Source organism: Calidris pugnax, unplaced genomic scaffold (genome assembly GCF_001431845.1).
Source record: "Calidris pugnax isolate Ruff unplaced genomic scaffold, ASM143184v1 scaffold24, whole genome shotgun sequence".
Taxonomy (NCBI): domain Eukaryota; kingdom Metazoa; phylum Chordata; class Aves; order Charadriiformes; family Scolopacidae; genus Calidris; species Calidris pugnax.
Window position 1 is genome coordinate 36,480,594 of NW_015090922.1, and position 20,007 is coordinate 36,500,600.

General features: G+C 41.9%; 1 protein-coding gene across 4 annotated transcripts in view; it reads left to right on the top strand.

Annotated features, from left to right (window-relative positions):
• The window catches only part of PLEKHG1 (pleckstrin homology and RhoGEF domain containing G1), a 136,639-nt gene extending 116,662 nt beyond the window's left edge, over positions 1 to 19,977 (top strand). For all 4 annotated transcript variants that reach the window (XM_014951173.1, XM_014951172.1, XM_014951175.1 and 1 more), the window contains 12 exons: positions 566 to 697; positions 3,114 to 3,296; positions 3,378 to 3,473; positions 3,596 to 3,682; positions 5,942 to 5,975; positions 7,013 to 7,108; positions 9,138 to 9,176; positions 10,149 to 10,171; positions 11,072 to 11,290; positions 13,201 to 13,317; positions 14,148 to 15,822; positions 16,970 to 19,977. In XM_014951173.1, coding sequence (XP_014806659.1) covers positions 566 to 697; positions 3,114 to 3,296; positions 3,378 to 3,473; positions 3,596 to 3,682; positions 5,942 to 5,975; positions 7,013 to 7,108; positions 9,138 to 9,176; positions 10,149 to 10,171; positions 11,072 to 11,290; positions 13,201 to 13,317; positions 14,148 to 15,822; positions 16,970 to 18,072 — 3,804 coding nt within the window. In that variant the 3' untranslated portion in view covers positions 18,073 to 19,977. The remainder of the gene's footprint in view (positions 1 to 565; positions 698 to 3,113; positions 3,297 to 3,377; positions 3,474 to 3,595; positions 3,683 to 5,941; positions 5,976 to 7,012; positions 7,109 to 9,137; positions 9,177 to 10,148; positions 10,172 to 11,071; positions 11,291 to 13,200; positions 13,318 to 14,147; positions 15,823 to 16,969) is intronic.
• The last annotated feature ends 30 nt before the right edge of the window (positions 19,978 to 20,007 follow it).

The following is a 20,007-nucleotide window of genomic DNA, read 5'->3' on the forward strand; positions in this document are numbered from 1 at the left end:
AGGAATCACTGAGGAAGTGGGAACTGTTTCCATATTCAGTGAATTGAGTTAAGCAAGTTTCGGAAATTCCTGCTTTATTGTTAACGTTTTGCACATATGTTTCCTATTAGAGAGTCATGTTCTAGCGAAGTGTAAAGACACTGATCCTTATTTAAAATGTCTGGTGCTTTTCTTCTCTCCAACTCTAAAGCAATGTGTGGTGTAGTTCCATCAGGGCTTTGTAAGTGTGCAGATATGTTCTGTGTTTTAAGCGAGCCATTAAATGCTGTCTGAAGAAGCCTCCTCCTCTCGGCGTGCCGCGTTCTCATTCTCTGTGCCTCTCTGCTCACATCGGCTGCTGAGAGTATTGTTGCTGCTCAACTGACCGTGAAGGCTTGGCTTTGTCAGTCATCTTCTGTTCCTCAAATTGATAACAACGTGCAATAGTTACAAAGGCAGGAACGTTGTGTTTGGGTGATTGCAAAGCAAAGACAAAATAGTACAGATGAAAACATGGCATTGCGGCTTGCTGGGAAAATGAATTTAGAAATAACAGGGCTTTTTTTTTTCCCCCCTCCTGCCTTAGGAAATAGAAAACCACCTTGACAAGGACACCGAGGGCTATGATGTGGTGCTGGATGCCATAGATACCATGCAGAGAGTGGCATGGCATATAAACGACATGAAGAGGAAACATGAACATGCCATCAGGCTCCAAGTGAGTTCCCAAAGAGATTCTTATGGGTGTTCCTGAGCTGTTTTTGTCAATATGTATACCATTAACATTTTTTAGTTTATCTTTACTTTTAATCTTTGTCAGTCATAATTTAGATTCTTGTTGAGTGTGCCTGGGGCTGTTTGATCTCAGAGACCACGGTCATAGCTGCTGCAGGAAAATCTCAGACATCTCTGCCCTACAAGCAGCATCCTGTAAAGCATTTCTTTTGCAGTAATATGGAACTTAAGATAACTTTTCTTTCTTCCTTTCCCTCAATTGTACAGCACTGCTGTGCAACCCTAGGGCATGGCTTTGTTCAGAAATCCTGTGGTTTCCTATTTCTCCCCTTTGTGCTGATTAGTTTTGTTTTGAGGCGTTCCTTGTGCTTCTTGTCTAAGTACTTCCCTCTTGGGCTTCTGAAGACTCATTATCAGTTGCTTTGCGAAAAGTATAAACCTAGAAATATGATAGTTAGAGAAAGAATGAAGAATTTTTGAGGAGAAAACAAAAGCTACACCCTGAGTAACTTCTGGCATCAGGAGCAAAATGTTTTGTTGATGTTTTTCAGAACAGTCGCTCTGTTTCAGGCTTCCTAGTGAATCACAATTTTACATTGCATTTTCATCAGCAGTATTCATATTGCTTTAAAAAAATTAGGGGGATTTTATAGTTTATAAAAAGGAGTAATAGGCTTATACCATTCCAGAAATCTACGTCATGTTATTCTTTGTCCCTTCTTTTCTTTCTAACATAAATCATATTTATTTGCCCTCATTTTTGTGGGGTTTTTTGTTGCTGTTTGTGTAGGAAGAATAGGGTTACATTTGATGATGTCTTGCCTGCAGCAGAGTAACCTTTGCCACATGTTGCTGGAAACGCATGCTAATGACTTACCAACAGTCTTCTATAAATCTGTGTAATGATAACCAGTACTATTTGGCAATAAAGAGGGTTAAATGCTTTTGGAAAAGTGTGGGTTTGTGGTGTGTTGGGTTTTGGGTTTTTTTGTTAATTTATTGAGCTCAGCTGGCAAATGTATGGGGTTGTGGAAAATTTGTATGTTCATACTCACCCTTTTAAAAAGTAAAATCTGTTTCTGCAGCCATAGGGATAGGCCTTCTGTGGGCTATCACACTGCCAATCGGTCTGTAACGCCGCAAGTACAGCAGTTCCTTTGCAAAGTCACCCTCAACGGTGGTGATCATCTCAACATGATCCCCGTGCTGTACCCTGGCTTATTTAAAAGTTCCTAGAGAGACAAAATGCATATTTTTTATTTTTTTATGTCTAAATTTCTTTTTATAACAGTCTTGTGTATAGTCCAAACTGTCCTATTTCTGAGTATTCTTCCTGTGAATGTTCTAGGCTGCATTTGTGCATCAAATGTACTGAGAGGTTTTCTAGCTGAATGCTGTATTAAATGTCCTAGAGAGACCAGCCTGGGATGAGGAAATCTGTCCCTGCTTTGTTAATGCTGCCAGGTTTAAAGTACGGTGGATGTTTTTAAAGATTTCCCTACCTTAAGGTTTAGTCTGCTCTTACAATTTGCTGTACCATTCTTAAGTGCTGCGTCATTGCCACTGACATAAAAAACAAGCAACTGAAGGAAGCAAGAATAGCCATAGCAAAGCAGCACAGACTGGTGAAGATGTTCTTAGATGTTTCTCCATTCTTTTTTTTTTTCTTAATAAATAAGGTGAGAAAGATCTATGGTATATATACAAATCATTAAAAATACAAATAAATCTTGGCATCTTCAAATGATGAGTTGACCAAATCACTTCTGGTCCTCTAATCTTCTGAGAAACATCTCTTCTGAACACCTCACAGAGGTGTCTTCTCTGAAGGCCTGCAGGACATAGAGATGGCATTATAATTCATCCAATGGGAGACCACAAGTTCAGGAGAATACATGGGGTGAGAGAGAAATGTTACGAGAGATTGATTAAGGACATAGAGGGGAGAGAGGAGCAGGCACAAGAAAGACTGATGTCTGAAGTGTTTGGAGTTGGACTAGATGATCTCTATGGTCCCTTCCAACTCTAAAAATTCAGTGAAATTCAGTGAATTAGAGACTGTTCTCCATCTCTACGAGCCCAGGGAGATGGGGTTGTGCTCTTTCAGGCTCTGCAGGCTGCCCTGGGGAGCTTAGGGCTTTTCATTGGGTCCATGTGGAGATAACTAGTACTCAGGAGGGCATGTTTTAGTCTGGGCTTAGCGATAGGTCTCCAAAGAGCTGGCTGCAACATTGCAGATGACCTGGCAACCTCAGTACCAGAGTATACGGTGACTTTACATTCTGGGATGCTGAACTTCATATCAGAGAGTGGGAATGGCCTCAGCAGTTTTTATTTGAGTCTTTATTTAAGTAAGATCTCTGACGTGACTGTGGTTGTTCTTCTTTGATCTGTTGCAGGAGATACAGAGTTTGCTCACTAACTGGAAAGGGCCAGACCTCACGAGTTACGGGGAGCTGGTGTTAGAAGGAACGTTTCGCATTCAGCGAGCCAAAAACGAGCGCACGTTGTTCCTCTTCGACAAGCTGCTGCTAATTACAAAAAAGAGAGATGAGATGTTTGTGTACAAAGCTCACATACTGGTATGCTGGAGACATGCGCTGACTCTGGGTCTCCCCGAAACTCCTCCCGTGACTCACATCGTGGCCTCTCTTTTTTTACAGTGTGGGAATCTCATGCTTGTTGAAGTAATACCAAAGGAACCACTTAGCTTTAGCGTCTTCCACTACAAAAATCCCAAGATGCAGCATACTGTCCAGGTATGACAGAAGCCCCCCTGCACGCTGGGTAACCCGGCTGGTGACCTCATGCTCTTCCTGAGCCTGCACGGTGCCATCATCCATTTTCTCATGGTGCTACAATTTATTGGTTTTTTTAACAGGCAAAGTCACAGCAAGACAAACGCCTTTGGATTCTTCACCTGAAGAGGTTAATTCTAGAAAATCATCCTGCTAAAATTCCTGCCAAGGTAAAAATTAAAAAAAACCTCAGCATCTCCTTGTTACGTGCGTTTAGCTTAGAGCAGTCTTGTTAGCTGCAAGATGCATGGCAATTTACAGAAAGTTTAGACTCCAGGAGATTAACATGTTGTTTCCTTACATCCTTAAATGTTCCTCAAAATTAGTGGGAAAGTTCCACGAAGAGCATCTACGGGGCTTGGTACAGGAGTAGAAGAATTTAACTGGGTTAGCAGCGTTGCTGTCCGTATCAGGCTTTGCCTGAGTAAGAGATACAATTTCAGAAAGCTTGGCTATAAAAAACATACTTTAGCTTGATACTGCCTGTCTGCACAGCACCGAGGTGCGCTAATTGCAGCAGGTGTAGACCTTACCAAGCTAATTTTAATCTGTCTTGGTTAGATATCACTGCAGGGAAGCCACTGGCAGCAGACACTGCACGTTACAAATACACACACCCATGGCGAGCCCTGCATCCTTAGCTGGGGCATCAGAGCCCTTCCTGGTGAGATAGTTAGCGAGATTTTATGACAGAGAAAATGAGGCCCTGATGTCATACTCATAGCTGTAATGTTCTGTAGAAGGGAAACCTGGTCCTTTTATTGATGAAATCCTGTTTTAGAGCTCCAGGTGGCATTTCCCAGTGTAACATATCACAGCTCTCAAAGAGTGTAAATCCTAGTTAACTCTTGCCATAGCACAGCAGCCACTGACTCATGTGGAAGCAGGATTTTTTTTCTGAAGTTTTTTTTTTCCCCACTGAGTTTTACTGCTGTTTGAGTGGCTTATTTTTTTTTCCAGTATTAAGTTCACTGGTCAGTTTCCTTGCCTTTTTTTTTTTCACTGAGTTTTATGCTGTAATGGATAAAAAATATTACCTGGGACTGAAGTACACAGTGCTGTACTGCCTTTTTCAACAGAAAGAGAATTATGGTAGAAAAAAGCCATAGCACTTGCTATTACTAATTCTCCTCTTATCTTTTTGCTGACAGAGTTTATCAGAGGTATGATGTTTATGCTAGTATCCATGCTTACAATGCAAATACTCACAGTTTATTAGGTTGTAAAAAGCAGTACTCCAGTATGATCTCAGCTTTGGTATCAAGATATTTTTCTTACTGCTTCTTGGATTTTTTTTATTTACCTATGGAAAAAAATGTGTAACCAAAGATATAATGCCACTTTCTGCTCACAGAAGTGATTTCACTTGAGAAAGGAAAAGTCTAACCACATAAATCTTTGAGGGTATCTGCACTTTTTTCTCTGTCAAACCGGTAGTTGCTGGTTATGAGACTTCTCCCTCCCAGATTTTGGAGGATTTAATAGTAGTCCTTATGTGACGCCTGGTGGAAAATTACTGAATTGCATCTGTAAAAGGACAAGCAGGTTATGTAGGCTATTTTATTTTAGTTTGTTTTCTTACATATTAGTTGATATGCTTAATAAAACATCCAGATTACTTTTCCTAGTAAAAAAGAAAGTGTGACAAATTTTAAGCAACCATGAGATGCTTTTTATCCTGGTTCAATCTTAAATCAAATGGTGATTTTTATGTTATAGCTGTTCCTCAAGAAAACCCTTAAAAGAAGCAAGGTTGGTAGTGTTTTCTGTGCAAACAACTTCAGAATTGAAAAACAGTTAGGGAGTTAAACCATTTGATTTTTAGGGAGGAAAAGTTCTGGGAATCACAAAAAAAACTTGTGATTCCCAGATAGTAGTGCCAGTTTTCTGCCAAATCCCAGTAATACAGAGAGGTGTATCGATGGCCCAAAATTCTGGGACTTGTAGAGAGATCTCTGGAGGTTTGTGTCCCCATGGAGGACACCTGGTGTGTGCAGCGTGCTCTCAGAGCAGCACAGCCCCTATCTTTGAAGCCAAAGTAGATCTTGCAGTCAGATGTGCCATCACTACATCCCTCCCAAATATCTCACCCCGATGGTGCTGTAGGTACATGCTCCTTCCCTGGTGCTGCCAGCCAGGAGGTGGGCACACAAGGAGAAGTTGCAGGGTGCAGTGAGCAACAGGCTTTTGTGTGAACCCCTGAAGATAAACTCTGGTAAGCTCCTGCTAGCAAAATTCTTCTTCATTATGTGTAACATGTCCAGCACACAGAGAAAGGCAGAGAATAATGCTGCTAACCATATTTATTCATTCAAAAATTAAACTTGCTTTTATTTACATATAAACTCACTACTATATGTAATATGCAATGTAATTTGTCCTTCTACTTATAGTTTTAACTTCTTCATTTGTTATTTTTTCTCTTTCAGGCCAAGCAGGCAATTTTAGAAATGGATGCTATACGTAAGTTGGTTTTTTTTCACTTCCTTTTTAAAAATGGATAAAATGATCTTCAAAAGTTTGGCTTTAACTGTTGGTTTCATCTGAGATGGAAGAAGGCCAGGCTTATGTTCCTGCAATTATGATCTTGCTGGAAAAAACAAAGTTGGGTGCAGATCCTGTGGAGCTCTGTAGGCATTGGGCTGACTGATCTGCAACCAACAAGTTATGTCGTGTGATGAGCAAGGAAGAGGCAGGTTAGACCTTCTGTAAACTCTGGCCACTCTCTTTTGCTTATTCCACGCTGACTAATCGTATGATCTTTCCAGTTCTGTAGCATAAGGCTGCCCAGGGAGGTGGTGGAGTCTCGTTCTCTAGAGACATTCAAAACCCACCTGGATGCCGTCCTGAGTGATGTGCTCTGGGCAACCCTGCTTTGGCAGGGGAGTTGGACTAGATGATCTCTAGAAGGTCCCTTCCAATGCTGACAATTCCGTGATTATGTGATCCAGCAGGCTGGTCCTTGTGTCTCAAGAGTTTTACCTGTGTGTGTCCTCCAGGAGCCAGGGCTGGAGAACGCATGTGACGCTAACGTCTGCGCTCTGAGGGCGGTCCCTGCTCCTGCATCTTCTCCCTGCTGCCTTTGCTGGTGCAGGCTGCGTTAGCTCTTCGTGTTGGCAGCCGTCCCTAGCAGTGTAGGGAAACGAGGACAATAGTCCTGGGATAAAAATGCTGAGGAAGCCTTTGGGTAAAGCAGGCTTGTTATTTACTTACGCAGTTGTGTTGGTCAGGAGGGCTCTGACTGAGAAACTGACGGACAATTAAATGCGATGATGGTGCATAAGTGTTGCTGGGTTGGTCACCAGAGCAAAGAACATCTAAAAAAGTGTTTCCATGGCTGGGTGGTTAAGAAGCTACCTTACGGCAGCACACCTCCTTGGCTGTGTTGCTTCAGGCTCTGATGAAGTGCCACTTCATCAGTCATAGAAGGATGGTGCGGCGGCGTGTGAAGTGACACCCTTGTCCCTCTCTGATTCCTTGTGCCTCTGCTTCTTCCACAGATCACCCAGGCTTCCACTATAGCCCCGAGGGAGAAACGAAATCACCGTACCAGCCTAAAGAAGGCAGTGCTCCCCACAGAGTGAGGAGGAAATCAGGTGAATAAACTACCACCAAGATACAAGAGGGAAATCAAACAGGGTTGTTTAGGGTTGGGTGAGGCTGGGCACGTGGGACTGGTCTTTAGCCTGTACTCCACGCAGATTTAACACAGCACAGTAACTTTCAGATATGAGTGGAGTATCTTATTAACCGTTTGCTGTTTGTATGGTTTATTTTTTAATCCACTGTTTGCATTTAATTTCATGGGTATACATTCCTAATGATGTATGCATAATGAACAGTAGGTACTTTCTAATGGATAAAAGAATACATATGCAGGAAAGCCAGTCACATTATTTAAATCTGACATTTCTCACCCCCACCCCTACCCCCAGCAAGTAATTACTGTCTCAGAAGTGATTTCATCCTGATTGTGGTAGGCTTGTTATTTCAAAACACGATTACTGCCTTTACTTAGTGTAATGTCTTCCTTGTGGACATGGTGCCATGTCTGCCTTATTTCAGTAGAGATTTGAAAAGTGGTTATGCTCCTTTTGGGGTGTTTTTTTTCCTCCTACCTCAAACATCCATCCATAATTACTGTCAGTTTCCTCTTGAAGCCACTACAAATGTCTATGTATTTGGGTGACTTCATAGGACTTAGAGACCTTTCCCATTTGGCGTGTAACGTTGTTGGTTGGGATGACGTAAACGAGGTTCATGAGAATGTTGATATAGTGATTTTTCATGCAGCAGCATTTGTGTCTGAAAAATATTCAAGTTTTAATTACTTTTCAGGCATCTTCCTTTGTTTGTGAGGGGAAGGATTGCAGCTAATCCACGGAGGTTTAACACAGCGCAGTAACTTTCAGATACGGGTGGAGTATCTTATTAACCATTTGCTATTTGTATGGTTTATTTTTTAATCCACTGTTTGCATTTAATTTCATAGATATACATTCCTAATGATATATGTATAAAGAACAGTTGGTACTTTCTAATGGATAAAAGAATACATATGCAGGAAAGCCAGTCACATTATTTAAATCTGACATTTCTCACCCCCACCCCTACCCCCAGCAAGTAATTACTGTCTCAGAAGTGATTTCATCCTGATTGTGGTAGGCTTGTTATTTCAAAACACGATTACTGCCTTTACTTAGTGTAATGTCTTCCTTGTGGACATGGTGCCATGTCTGCCTTATTTCAGTAGAGATTTGAAAAGTGGTTATGCTCCTTTTGGGGTGTTTTTTTTCCTCCTACCTCAAACATCCATCCATAATTACTGTCAGTTTCCTCTTGAAGCCACTACAAATGTCTATGTATTTGGGTGACTTCATAGGACTTAGAGACCTTTCCCATTTGGCGTGTAACGTTGTTGGTTGGGATGACGTAAACGAGGTTCATGAGAATGTTGATGTAGTGATTTTTCATGCAGCAGCATTTGTGTCTGAAAAATATTCAAGTTTTAATTACTTTTCAGGCATCTTCCTTTGTTTGTGAGGGGAAGGATTGCAGTGTTGTTGCTTTGCCTGTAAAATGAGTAGTACAAAATTCTGATCAAATGGCCCTCTGTGTAATGTTCAGCTGCTTGTACTTTTAAAGCCCTGCTAAGCTGTTGGTACCTCATGCATATTTCTAATAGGAAACCTCCAGCAACTTAGAGTGATAGCAGAGATGACCAAGTAGGAGTTGTAACATGGGATGAAAATTTACATGTGGCTTGTTGTATGGAGCGCAACTGCACGAAGAAACGTGTATGTTTTTTGACAGCAGGATAGCAGAGATGACCGAGTCTTTGGAAAGTAGGAGTTGTAACATGGGATGAAAATTTACATGTGGCTTGTTGTATGGAGCGCAACTGCACGAAGAAACATGTATGTTTTTTGACAGCAGCTGTAGGTTTGAGACTTCAGCAAATAAGTGTTTTGTGAGGAAATTTGGTGATTAAGAAATGAAAATCTGGCTTCCCTGCATGGGCTCAGAAGCTTAAACTTTGGTACCTGTGTTATAAAAAGTTGGCCAAAATGCCCATGACTCTCTCTGGGATGCTGGAGTCCTTAAACATGTTGTTGTCTTTTTCAGAACCCTCGTCTAGAGCCCATAAAGTTTTGAAGTCAAACGGTAAGCCGCTTCGTCTGCTGGTTTTTGACCCAGTGCTTCTGTACTATCTAGAACCAAGTAAACCCTAAACACCATCAGGGGAGGGGGAGGAGGAGGAGAAGTGTACAGAGAAAACAAAACGTCTGCATGGGCTCAGAAGCTTAAACTTTGGTACCTGTGTTATAAAAAGTTGGCCAAAATGCCCATGACTCTCTCTGGGATGCTGGAGTCCTTAAACATGTTGTTGTCTTTTTCAGAACCCTCGTCTAGAGCCCATAAAGTTTTGAAGTCAAACGGTAAGCCGCTTCGTCTGCTGGTTTTTGACCCAGTGCTTCTGTACTATCTAGAACAAGTAAAGATGGATCCTTTTCTCCTAGAACTTTCCCTAAACACCATCAGGGTAGGGGGAGGAGAAGTGTACAGAGAAAACAAAACGTTATTGTTTAAATCTAAATCTGTTTTTTCACATTTTGGTTCCGGTCCTGTAAACATCCTAGCAACTGACAACTGAACACAGAGAGTGGGTACAGTGTGAGTAGTTGCCCGTATCATGTCAGTGTTGCAAAATCAGGACCTCGAGTGCAGCTCATCCTGTCTCTGTTGTATCAGGGACCCCACAATCTGTTTGCTCAATTGCTGCTGCATTTAATCCACTTTTGGGAATTCATAACGTTATTGTTTAAATCTAAATCTGTTTTTTCACATTTTGGTTCCGGTCCTGTAAACATCCTAGCAACTGACAACTGAACACAGAGAGTGGGTACAGTGTGAGTAGTTGCCCGTATCATGTCAGTGTTGCAAAATCAGGACCTCGAGTGCAGCTCATCCTGTCTCTGTTGTATCAGGGACCCATAATCTCTTTGCTCAATTGCTGTTGCATTTAATCCACTTTTGGGAATTCATAACTGGGAGATCAGTGTAGCAGTAAAATGGATATAGACTGACACCAGTTCGATTACTTATTTATGATGAAGTATGTATTTCTGTTTTCAGATATAAGTCCAGATATGCAGAAGGTAAGCCATTTCTTCTATTTCTTAGCACATTCAGATGGCTCACGTCACAGTATTTACTGTCGAATCTGCATCTTCTTGGTTGTGTTAATTTTAATAATGGAAACAAAACTATAAATGTTGTTTAGCATCTCCAATATGATTATTGGAATGAAAGCAATAGAAATATTGCTAACTATTTCAGGAATATCTAATAAAGGAAAAAAGACTGATCCTTGTATTGGTTGTACCTCATAATACTATAGGGTACTTAAAAATACCACTATAGTAATGGAAGTTCTATGTATAAAGGTAGTGTTTATTCTTTGAAGCACATCCTTGCATTTATTAAATAAGACTGGAAAGTTTTAGCTTATTCTGATATATAAATCATATATTTGAGCCATGATATATAACCAAACAGAGCCCATACAGCTTCAGCAGATGGAAATGAGCATTTATGATTTTTACATTTTCTGTAAGAATTTGTAGTGAGGTTCCCAGTGCAGTGTGAAAGTCTCATGTTAAATTTCATGTCCTAGGCTTTTATTTGGGATGGAATTTCAAGCGTGTGTGTGTAGAACTTTTATGAACAGGGTACATTAGATATGACTTCACTGGGATGCCATAACTCTGAAGCCTATGATTGGGGTGGAGGTTTTTGCATATATTTTTTTCAGTTCTAAATATTCTATGGAAAAATAATGATTGTTTTACTTATTTCTTTATAAATCTCATTTCACTGCAGCTGACTGAACGTAACTTAAGCATTGCCTATAAAGCTGATGTAAAATAGTGTCTTACTAAAATGTAAAATCTCTGTAAACTTATAAACAAAGTTTTGTGGTGGTTTGTTTTGGGTTTTTTTTTTTAGCGGATCAGTATTGAGGGAGCCCTATTATCTCAAGCCACCAAACTAGTTAGCGGATCAGTATTGAAGGAGCCCTATTATCTCAAGCCACCAAACTAGGATCAAATGAAGCCCTGCTGAATTCTAGGAAAAAGGTTTCCTTGGAGCCCAGTGGGCTGGAGAGCCAATTTCAAGAGTCCATTGAGCAAGCCTACAGCAGCGATCAGGATGAAAATCTCCAGACTTCTGCTACGGAACAGATTGATGCTGATGATGAAGAAGAGTCTGAACAGGTAAGAAAAAGATGGGGGAAGAAATAAAATCCTTTTTTTCCAGGGGAGGATGGAAGAGGGATTGGGGGGGAAAAAATAAAATCCTTTTTTTTCCAGGGGAGGATGGAAGAGGGATTAAAATTATCTGTAAAAGTGCAAGGAGGCAGGAACATATCACAAGTGTTTGTAATTCCTTAATTTTTTTTTTTTTATTTAGACAACACACAACACTCTTGCGTACTAACAGAGAAGAAGTAAAACTAGCCCCTATACAGAAGATTAAATCCCCACTGCTTGAAAGGGATTTTATTTAGCCCTTTACAGTCCTCAGACCCAGTTTTGACAGAAAGCTATTGTTTTTACCTGTTGCCCACAAGTGACCTTTCCTTGCTTCTCCGGCTGATGTCATGATAGAAGCCTTTTTAGGCCACATGCAGAGGCAGGACCTTCAGGTGTCCCATGTATGGACTTGAATATTAAGATTCAGGCACTGCTACATGTGAAGTGGCATTTCTTGACCTGCGAGCTGCTGGCAGTAGATAGGAATGTGTGAACTTTAATATGAGATGTGAGTAGAATTTCTGAGGATGAGAATATTTCTCTCTTACTATCGCACAGTCACTCGACAGGTGGTAGTTTTCCCCACTCTGTGTGATGTTTCCACACACATGTCGTCCTGCTAAAAGACTAAAACTCCAGTTTTGAAATGTGACCGTATTAGAGAATGTAGATGTTCAGTTTGTTTGGTTTAGTTGATGCTGAGGTCATATCCTTGTGTGGTCCATTTATTTTATGATTTATCCAAAACCTATTATTGAATTCTTTTTGAAGCTTACTGCGCATTTCCTCTTTGAAATTACAGTATTTGCTTTGTAAATCTTTGATAAAACAGTATCTCATATCAGTGTAGTGCAGTGTCTTGTAATTCTCCCTCTTCCTGACATAAGTACAAAAGAATGAGTAAGTGCAAAAGAATACCACTATAAAATCTATAATAGCATATCCTTGTGTGGTCCATTTATTTTATGATTTATCCAAAACCTATTATTGAAATTCTTTTTGAAGCTTACTGCACATTTCCTCTTTGAAATTACAGTATTTGCTTTGTAAATCTTTGATAAAACAGTATCTCATATCAGTGTAGTGCAGTGTCTTGTAATTCTCCCTCTTCCTGACATAAGTACAAAAGAATGAGTAAGTGCAAAAGAATACCACTTTAAAAATGTATAATAGTAGCCTGACCTTCACTCTGAGTTAATTTGGACACTGCTCAACATATGACATTCTGGCCTTTTGTTTGTTTTATTATATTTTATTATTTTTTTTTTTTTTTTTTCTAGGAAGTTGGATAATAGCTTATTTTTTAGTTTAGACCTCTTTCTTGTTTTCAAGAGTATAAGTGATAGCAAGACTAACCACACACACACACACACTGATTTTAAAGTAAAAACAACTTTGAAATTTGAATTTTTGCGTTACCACCTTATTCTGTGATCATTTAGACCTCTTTCTTGTTTTCAAGACTATAAGTGATAGCAAGACTATCCCCTCCTGATTTTAAAGTAAAAACAACTTTGAAATTTGAATTTTTGCGTTACCACCTTATTCTGTGATAACTTTAACTGCGAGATTAAATCCTTTCCCTCATCCAGTTTCCATGTATTCTCTTACATCTATATTTTTATACACAGGTTCTGCTTTCAACCTCTTTTCACAAGCTGTATGGATTGATTTAATTTAATGGTTATTGTAAAGAAGGTTTTCTAGACTCTGAATCATTCTTGTGGCAGTGCTCTGACTACTGAGGAGCATTTTGTCCTCCTGGTGTGGATACCTGGTCTGTTCTAGCTGCTAGTAATTCGTCTGAACAAGGCTGTACAAAGACTGTAGGTTTTATTACTCCTCCTTTGCTCTTTTTGTTTAAATTACAGAGAGTGAAGCAAAACTCACTGCAGAAATCAAAAGGGGGAAGAAAAAGACTTAACAGTCAAGCTGCTGAAAATGTGGAAAAACGGAGAAGTGTTAATCTCAACAAGTGTGAAACGCAGGTATATGTTTTTTTTTTACTTCTATTTTCCTATGCATCATGGATATGACAAAGAAATTTGTGCTTTTCCTAGATAGTCAGATAAGTAATCTTCTGTTTATGTCATGTATTAATTGTTGTATCATTGAAATATTCATCTGTATGATGAAAAACTATTCTTTTTGGGGCCAGGGAAAAAAACAACCAACCAAAACAATCAGCATTAACTTAAGCCAAAAAGAATTATCTTTCCCTCTCTTTCCTAACCTGTGGCCAGGAACATCTGCAGTGTTCTTCATGTTAGCATTAGCAGGCATGTGGCCTTGCTGTAAATTAGATCTGCTAACTGAGCTGGATGGAAACTTGCTCCGAAAAGACAATTAAATTTTCGGTGGCATGTGCCAGAGAGCATAACATACCTTTCTGCTAGGGCTGGAGGCAAGGGGAAAGGGAGGAGAACAAAACTTTTGGCACAAGCCCAGAGTCAGATTAGCTTAATCCAATAGTGAAACTGCAGAGTTAGCATAAAAGGTTTAATCGAACCCCTGCCAAACAAATTTGCCTTTAATTACTCAGGTGTTTGCGTGAGCCCGTGTCTTGTATTTGAAGTACCGTGTTATTAAATGCCAGGAGTGAACTCTGAGCCGTGGTAAGGATTAGGAGGCAAAGTAGCCTGGCATTGCCACCTTGGCTCCCTGGCTCTCTAGCGAGGAGCCTGCTCACCCTGCCCATCTCCACCTGACTCCGTGCTGCAGGACACCCTGATGCTACAGCAGTTCTGTCACTGGAGGGAATCGCTGTGTTATTGCAGGGGACAGGCTAACGTTACCTCTGTATTTCCAATCTCCACAGAGCTCCAAGGACCCATCAGATGAAGAGTCAACCCAGTTGAATACCAATCTTCCATTTTCCTGCGCAGCCAGACAGCCACAGTTGCCTAGACAACTCAGCACACCCCAGAGCAACGCGCTGATCATGAATATCCTGGGGGGAGGTACCTCTCTCAGGAACATCTGGACTGACCATCAGATCAGGCAGGCATTGTTTCCCAGCAGGCGTCCACCTTATGAGAATGAAGATGACGAAGACGATTACCAGATGTTTATGCCATCGATGTCTACATCCAATGCTAGTTCAGCTGTCGGTGGAGAAAGGAGGGCTGCTTCTGGGCGTCCCTGCAGCTGGCACTTGGGGGTGGCGCATCAAGATGAGACTTCCAGCCCCACTCGTCACAAAATTGTTAGGCGGGCCAGTAGTGCTGGTGAGAGCAACACGTGTCCAGCCAGTGCCAGGTATAAAATCGGGGAGCGCAGCTATCGAAGGGAAGCGAAGAGAGCTGAGGTGAGCAGTATGAACGCATACCCCGAATCTTCAGAGGAGCTGACCATCGATGACATTGAACATGTTTATGATAACATAAGCTACGAAGACTTAAAGCTGATGGGTCTGACAAGAAGGGAGGAGACAGACCGTGGTCCCCAGAGATCTGCTAGAGACTCTCTCTACGAGGCTGAAAACAAAAGCAGTTTAGATTCACCCTCCAAAAAGAGGACAGCAAATCAAAACAGGGCCTCCATTCGTGCTAGTAGGGATGAGATACTACTCAGTAGAGAAGGACCTGCTTCAAGTTTGGATGAGCTCAGGATTGTTGAAGACAACATCTATGACACCATCGCGCTTCCAGAAACACCACTATTGAATTTTAAATGTGAGCCCTTAAAATACTCCAAAAGGCGGAGTTTCCTGAGCCTGGAAAAAGACTTTGCGTGCTGTGACGATCTACGGCAGTTTGTTTCTGAAGAGAGTCTCCAGTTCAGTGAAGATGAAAGTCCTTACCATCGTGTTCCTGTCGACAATGACTATTTGAGCTTGGTAGATAGCTCCTCCAACTCGGATTCACTCTCCCACAAGTCTGCAGCAGATAAACTCTCGGAGGAAGTAGATGAGATTTGGAATGACCTGGAGAACTATATCAAGAAGAACGAGGAAAAGACAAGAGACCGTGTCCTTGCAGCCTTTCCTGTTTGTAAAGATGATATGCAGGAAAGGTTGCATGCTGGCAGTACGCCTGAACTGAGTAAAGATGTAGAGTACTCGTTGTCCACTCTCTCTCTGCCAGAAACTCCAATTTTCCCTAAAACGGTGAAGCCCAGGGCTGCCACCTTCAGTGAGGCTAATCTCAGGCTCGAAGACCCTGCACCGTGCAAGGAGAACTCTTTTATGAGTCTGAACAGATCTTCCTTCTCCAGTGAGATGCCTTTTGTAGATAGCCCATACGAATCTGCCAATAGTGTTCTCTCCAATGCCCACACAGAGGGCATGGAAAATGACTTGGCTGCTGCGGATAAAACAAAGAACAGAGTTTTTATGATGGCAAGGCAGTACAGCCAAAAAATTAAGAAGGCTAACCAGCTTTTGAAAGTTAAAAGTCCAGAGCAGGAACAGCCAACTAGCAGACAACAGAAACTGAAGCACAAAGATCTTGCTGCCATTCTGGAGGAGAAGAAACAAGGTGGTCCTGCTATTGGTATGTCAAAAATGTTTCTATAGAGAAATACATTTCTTTAGTAACTTTCAATTGAATTTGTGTACTGAACTGGAAGATTATTAATTTCCCCCACCTTACTAATTGAGTATCAGTATTGCTTTTTCTGTGTTACCACTGAAATGAGCTTTCTGTTACTGCTTCTAACATGAATAATCCTTTATATCGCAATAAATTTGTGTTGTTACTTGATAAAACTGGTAATAAGTAGTGGGGTAGTGTCTGGAAAGATCAGTTCAGCTCAGGCTGGAAATAGATCTTATGCCTGAAGCACTGTTGGCCTCTTTGCAGAAATACAGTTATTTCCTTTACTAGTGTGATCTTCAGAGTTTGACTAAAAAAAAGGTGCATTTTTAGGTATGTTGACCTTCTAACAGGTCATGTAGGATTGCTCAGGTACCATTTACATCGCATTTATAAGCATAAGGAACGGGGTCAGATAAGAAAGAGCTGGTCTTCATGCTCTTTCTAATGAATGTGCCAAGTCGTGGATATGCAGCAGCTTTGGAACTATTTTTTATGTAGGTACCATCTATATCGCATTTATAAGCATAAGGAATGGAGTCAGATAAGAAAGAGCTGGTCTTCACGCTCTTTCTAATGAATGTGCCAAGTTGTGGATATGCAGCAGCTTTGGAACTATTTTTGTCCACAGTCACTTGAAACAAATTGGAGACATGGAGCCAGTGAACTCCATGCACTACAGTGCCATTCGTGCCTCCTTGTGTTATTTATAAATTAGTCTCTAAATATCTTATTTACCAGACCGTTTTCAGAATGTTCTTTTCCATTTTAACGTGAAACAAGCCATGTATTATTTGAAGTGTGTGATAACGTTGTGTCCTGCACAACTCTTCACTGTTGCAGGACATTTTATGCTGCTTTTTTTCAATGCAGTGTACTGAAATGCAGTGCAATGCACGGCTCTTCCAACCTCCATTGTTTCATGTTACTTTGTTGAGGATGAAGGTACTGACATGGTTGTAAATTTTTCTCTTGGCCAATACAAAGCTATGGCTGTAAATTTTTCTCTTGGCCAATACAAAGCTTTGGGGGATTTTTAATTTTTCACCTGACTCATTGGAATGGATTGCTTGCCTCTACTAAGTTAATTCTCTCTCCTTTCTAGGTGCCAGAATAGCTGAATATTCCCAGCTTTATGACCAAATCGTCTTTAGAGAAAGTACACCCAAGGTCCAAAAGGAAGGCTGGGCCACCCCTCAGGAGCCATCAGCTGGGAGGTTTTCCACACCCATGGCTGCATCTCCTCCCCGTTCCCAGGCTGCTGGTGAGGGCTCCAGAGCAGAGGACTGGCTTTTGCACTCTACCTACAGTAATGGCGAGCTGGCCGACTTCTCCCCGTGGCCTGAATCCCAAGACCCAAAGGCCAAGAGCTCCTACACTGAGGCTGGTACAAAAAGCAGTTCGAGGCAGTTGCCGTCAGCTGGCTCGGTGCCTTCCCTTCAGATCTCTAACCGCTTGCACGTCCCGGCGCAGAGGTGGAGCGCCATTATAAGCCAACCAAACAAAGAAAATTTACATCAAGATCACGTCTATAACTCCCTCGGGAGAAGAGTAAGCAACGTAAAACCACAGGCCTACAACAGGTCGCAGTCGTCTTCCTCAATTGTGGTCAACAGGTCTGGAGAAGCCATCGTGTATCCCAATGAAATGGACAAGAAGAAGCTCCATTCCAGTAGGAACCTCCGATTCAACAGCCATCAAATGCCAGGCGTTGCTTCAGGATGCACGGGGCCTGATGCCAGAAAGCAGATCCCTGAAAACTGTTCGGATATGATTCTGCAGGATTCTCAAAAGGTCCTGAGAGTGAACAGGGCCTCCCCTCTCACGGCACAGATGGCCACGCAGAACTATTTTTCTAATTTCAAAGATACCGAAGAAGGAGAAGGGGATGACGACGACTATGTTGAGATAAAGTCCGAAGATGAGGGGTCCGACTTGGAGGCCTCTCAGAACCAAACGAGGAACCCGGATCCCAAGCTGCGTAACGCCGAGGCCGCTCCTTCTGAAACGCTCTGTGGCAAAACTGTCTCTTGTGCTCCTGCAAAGTCCACCAGCAGCAAACACACCCTCACCCCCTACCTGACTGCATACAGCGATTCGGATAAACTGAACGACTACCTGTGGAGAGTACCCTCTCCCAATCAGCAGAATATCGTCCAGTCTCTAAGGGAAAAGTTCCAGTGTCTCAGTTCAAGTAGCTTTGCTTGATGCTTTCAGTAATGTCTAGCTGTACTGCCTTACCGTGACACAGCATATCCTAGGACAATCAGTACTGGCATCGTGTATTTCTGTAACGTTACACAGTCAGCCATTGTATCACAGTAGCATTGTAAATAGATGTGAAATGTATCTTCTTTTAAAAGGGTTTAGAATCCTGGAAGTGAAAAAGGCCACATGTGCACTGTGTCTGGGGCCTCACTCCGTAGTGCAGGTGGACTTTTCCCATCTCCTCTTCAACCTTTGCATCTCTTCCCTTGTTAGGCGTGATACCCTCTGATTCTTACCATCGAACCAGGTGTGATGCCATTTGATTCTTAAACCATTTTATCATGTGGAAACCTTAGTATTTGGACTTTCGAGTTGGTGACCGGTGTTCTGTGTCCAAAATACCCACATGATTACTCTGGTTACGTACGGGAGCATTTAGCTGAGCAGCTGCTCCTGTGACTGCAGATCTCTGAGCAGGGTTCTGGTAATTACACCAACACGTTACGTGTGCAGTTGCACATACTTTTTGCACATTACTTTTCGACAGACAGATTCAAAGTGTGTGGGACCAATGCATACGCTCCCTTACTTTAGAACAGGCTTCTTATGTTTTAAACAAATCCAGTCCTAGTGGTTGGCAGGGGTGCCAGGTGACAGCTCTGTGTCTGAAGCCTCTTCTGCTTTCTGTAACTGCACAGTAGGCAGAGGAGGGGCAGCGGCAGATTTTTATGTGAATCTGTGGATGTGACACTGTCCTTGCCTGGAGGAAGTTTTGGGCAATAGAAGGGGAGCTCCGCTGCTTTTGAAGATGGCTAGGCTGAGTTTGGTACCTCCAAGGATGATGGTGTTTGTGAGAGGCAGGCAAAATCCATCTTGTAGCTCAGAGCCCAGCAGTGGAAAGCCACTGGGTGTGAATTTGTCAGGTGGCTGTGTGTTATACGCAGTGGCCTGCCATGTACTCATTCGAGCCCCAAAGTCAGTAACCCCAAGAGAGGATGGGCTTGGGTGAAGTACCAGTCATGGGGCATGTTTGGCCCATAGGCTGTTTCAGCGATGAATTGCCTTCCCCAGGGAGTGTATCTCCTGTAGCAGGAAATGATCTTTCCTGGCAGAGGGAGGCAAAATGTGCATTTTCTCAACTAGCCAGGGCTGAGCTGAATCCAATTGACGTACAACGAAAGTAGCTTAAAAATGAGAAAACATTCCATTCTTTTGCAAATAATGTATAGAGTAAATGCTGCCATTTGCAACAAGAACAGGCTCTCTGATACGCTGCACATTTACTCCCCCTCGTCATCCTTCGTTGCACAGCTTTGGATTCTGTTACTTGAAAACGTCGTACCTAAACGTTTCTACACCGATCATCTTGTGTGACCGTTGTTCTTCTTTTGGTGCTTAAATTCTTCAGATTACGTGGATAAAGCCAGTACCGAGTTAAACATATCACTAATTAAAGGATTTTTAATTGAAACGCTATCTTTACTAATCACATATCACTCCCCTCAGTTGCAGAGCACTGTACTCCCAGCACAGCCCTCTATTTTACCACGTTGGTTCCTGCGAGGGGAACCTTGAAGAACCAACCTTGAAGTTATCAGCGTACAGCTAATTACTCCTAGACTAAGAGTTAAGGACTTGAATTCGTTAGAAGGGATTTAAATTATTTACCGCACGTTATCTTACCTGGGCTAGAAGTGGTTACTGGGGGGGCTGGTTGGTGGTGGGACCTACTGGCTCCTGCCACGGGGACACTGGTCCCAGCAGGACCCGCGTCTATCGAAGTGAAACCCGACGGAGAAATAATGTTGTTGTACATATTTAAGATGCCGTAGCGGAGCCCGTATTTATTTAATATAGCTTGTAAAGTATTGTAAATATTGAATAGAAAGGTAAATCTGTGCTTTACCCGCGCACGTCTAGATTTGTTTAAACGGC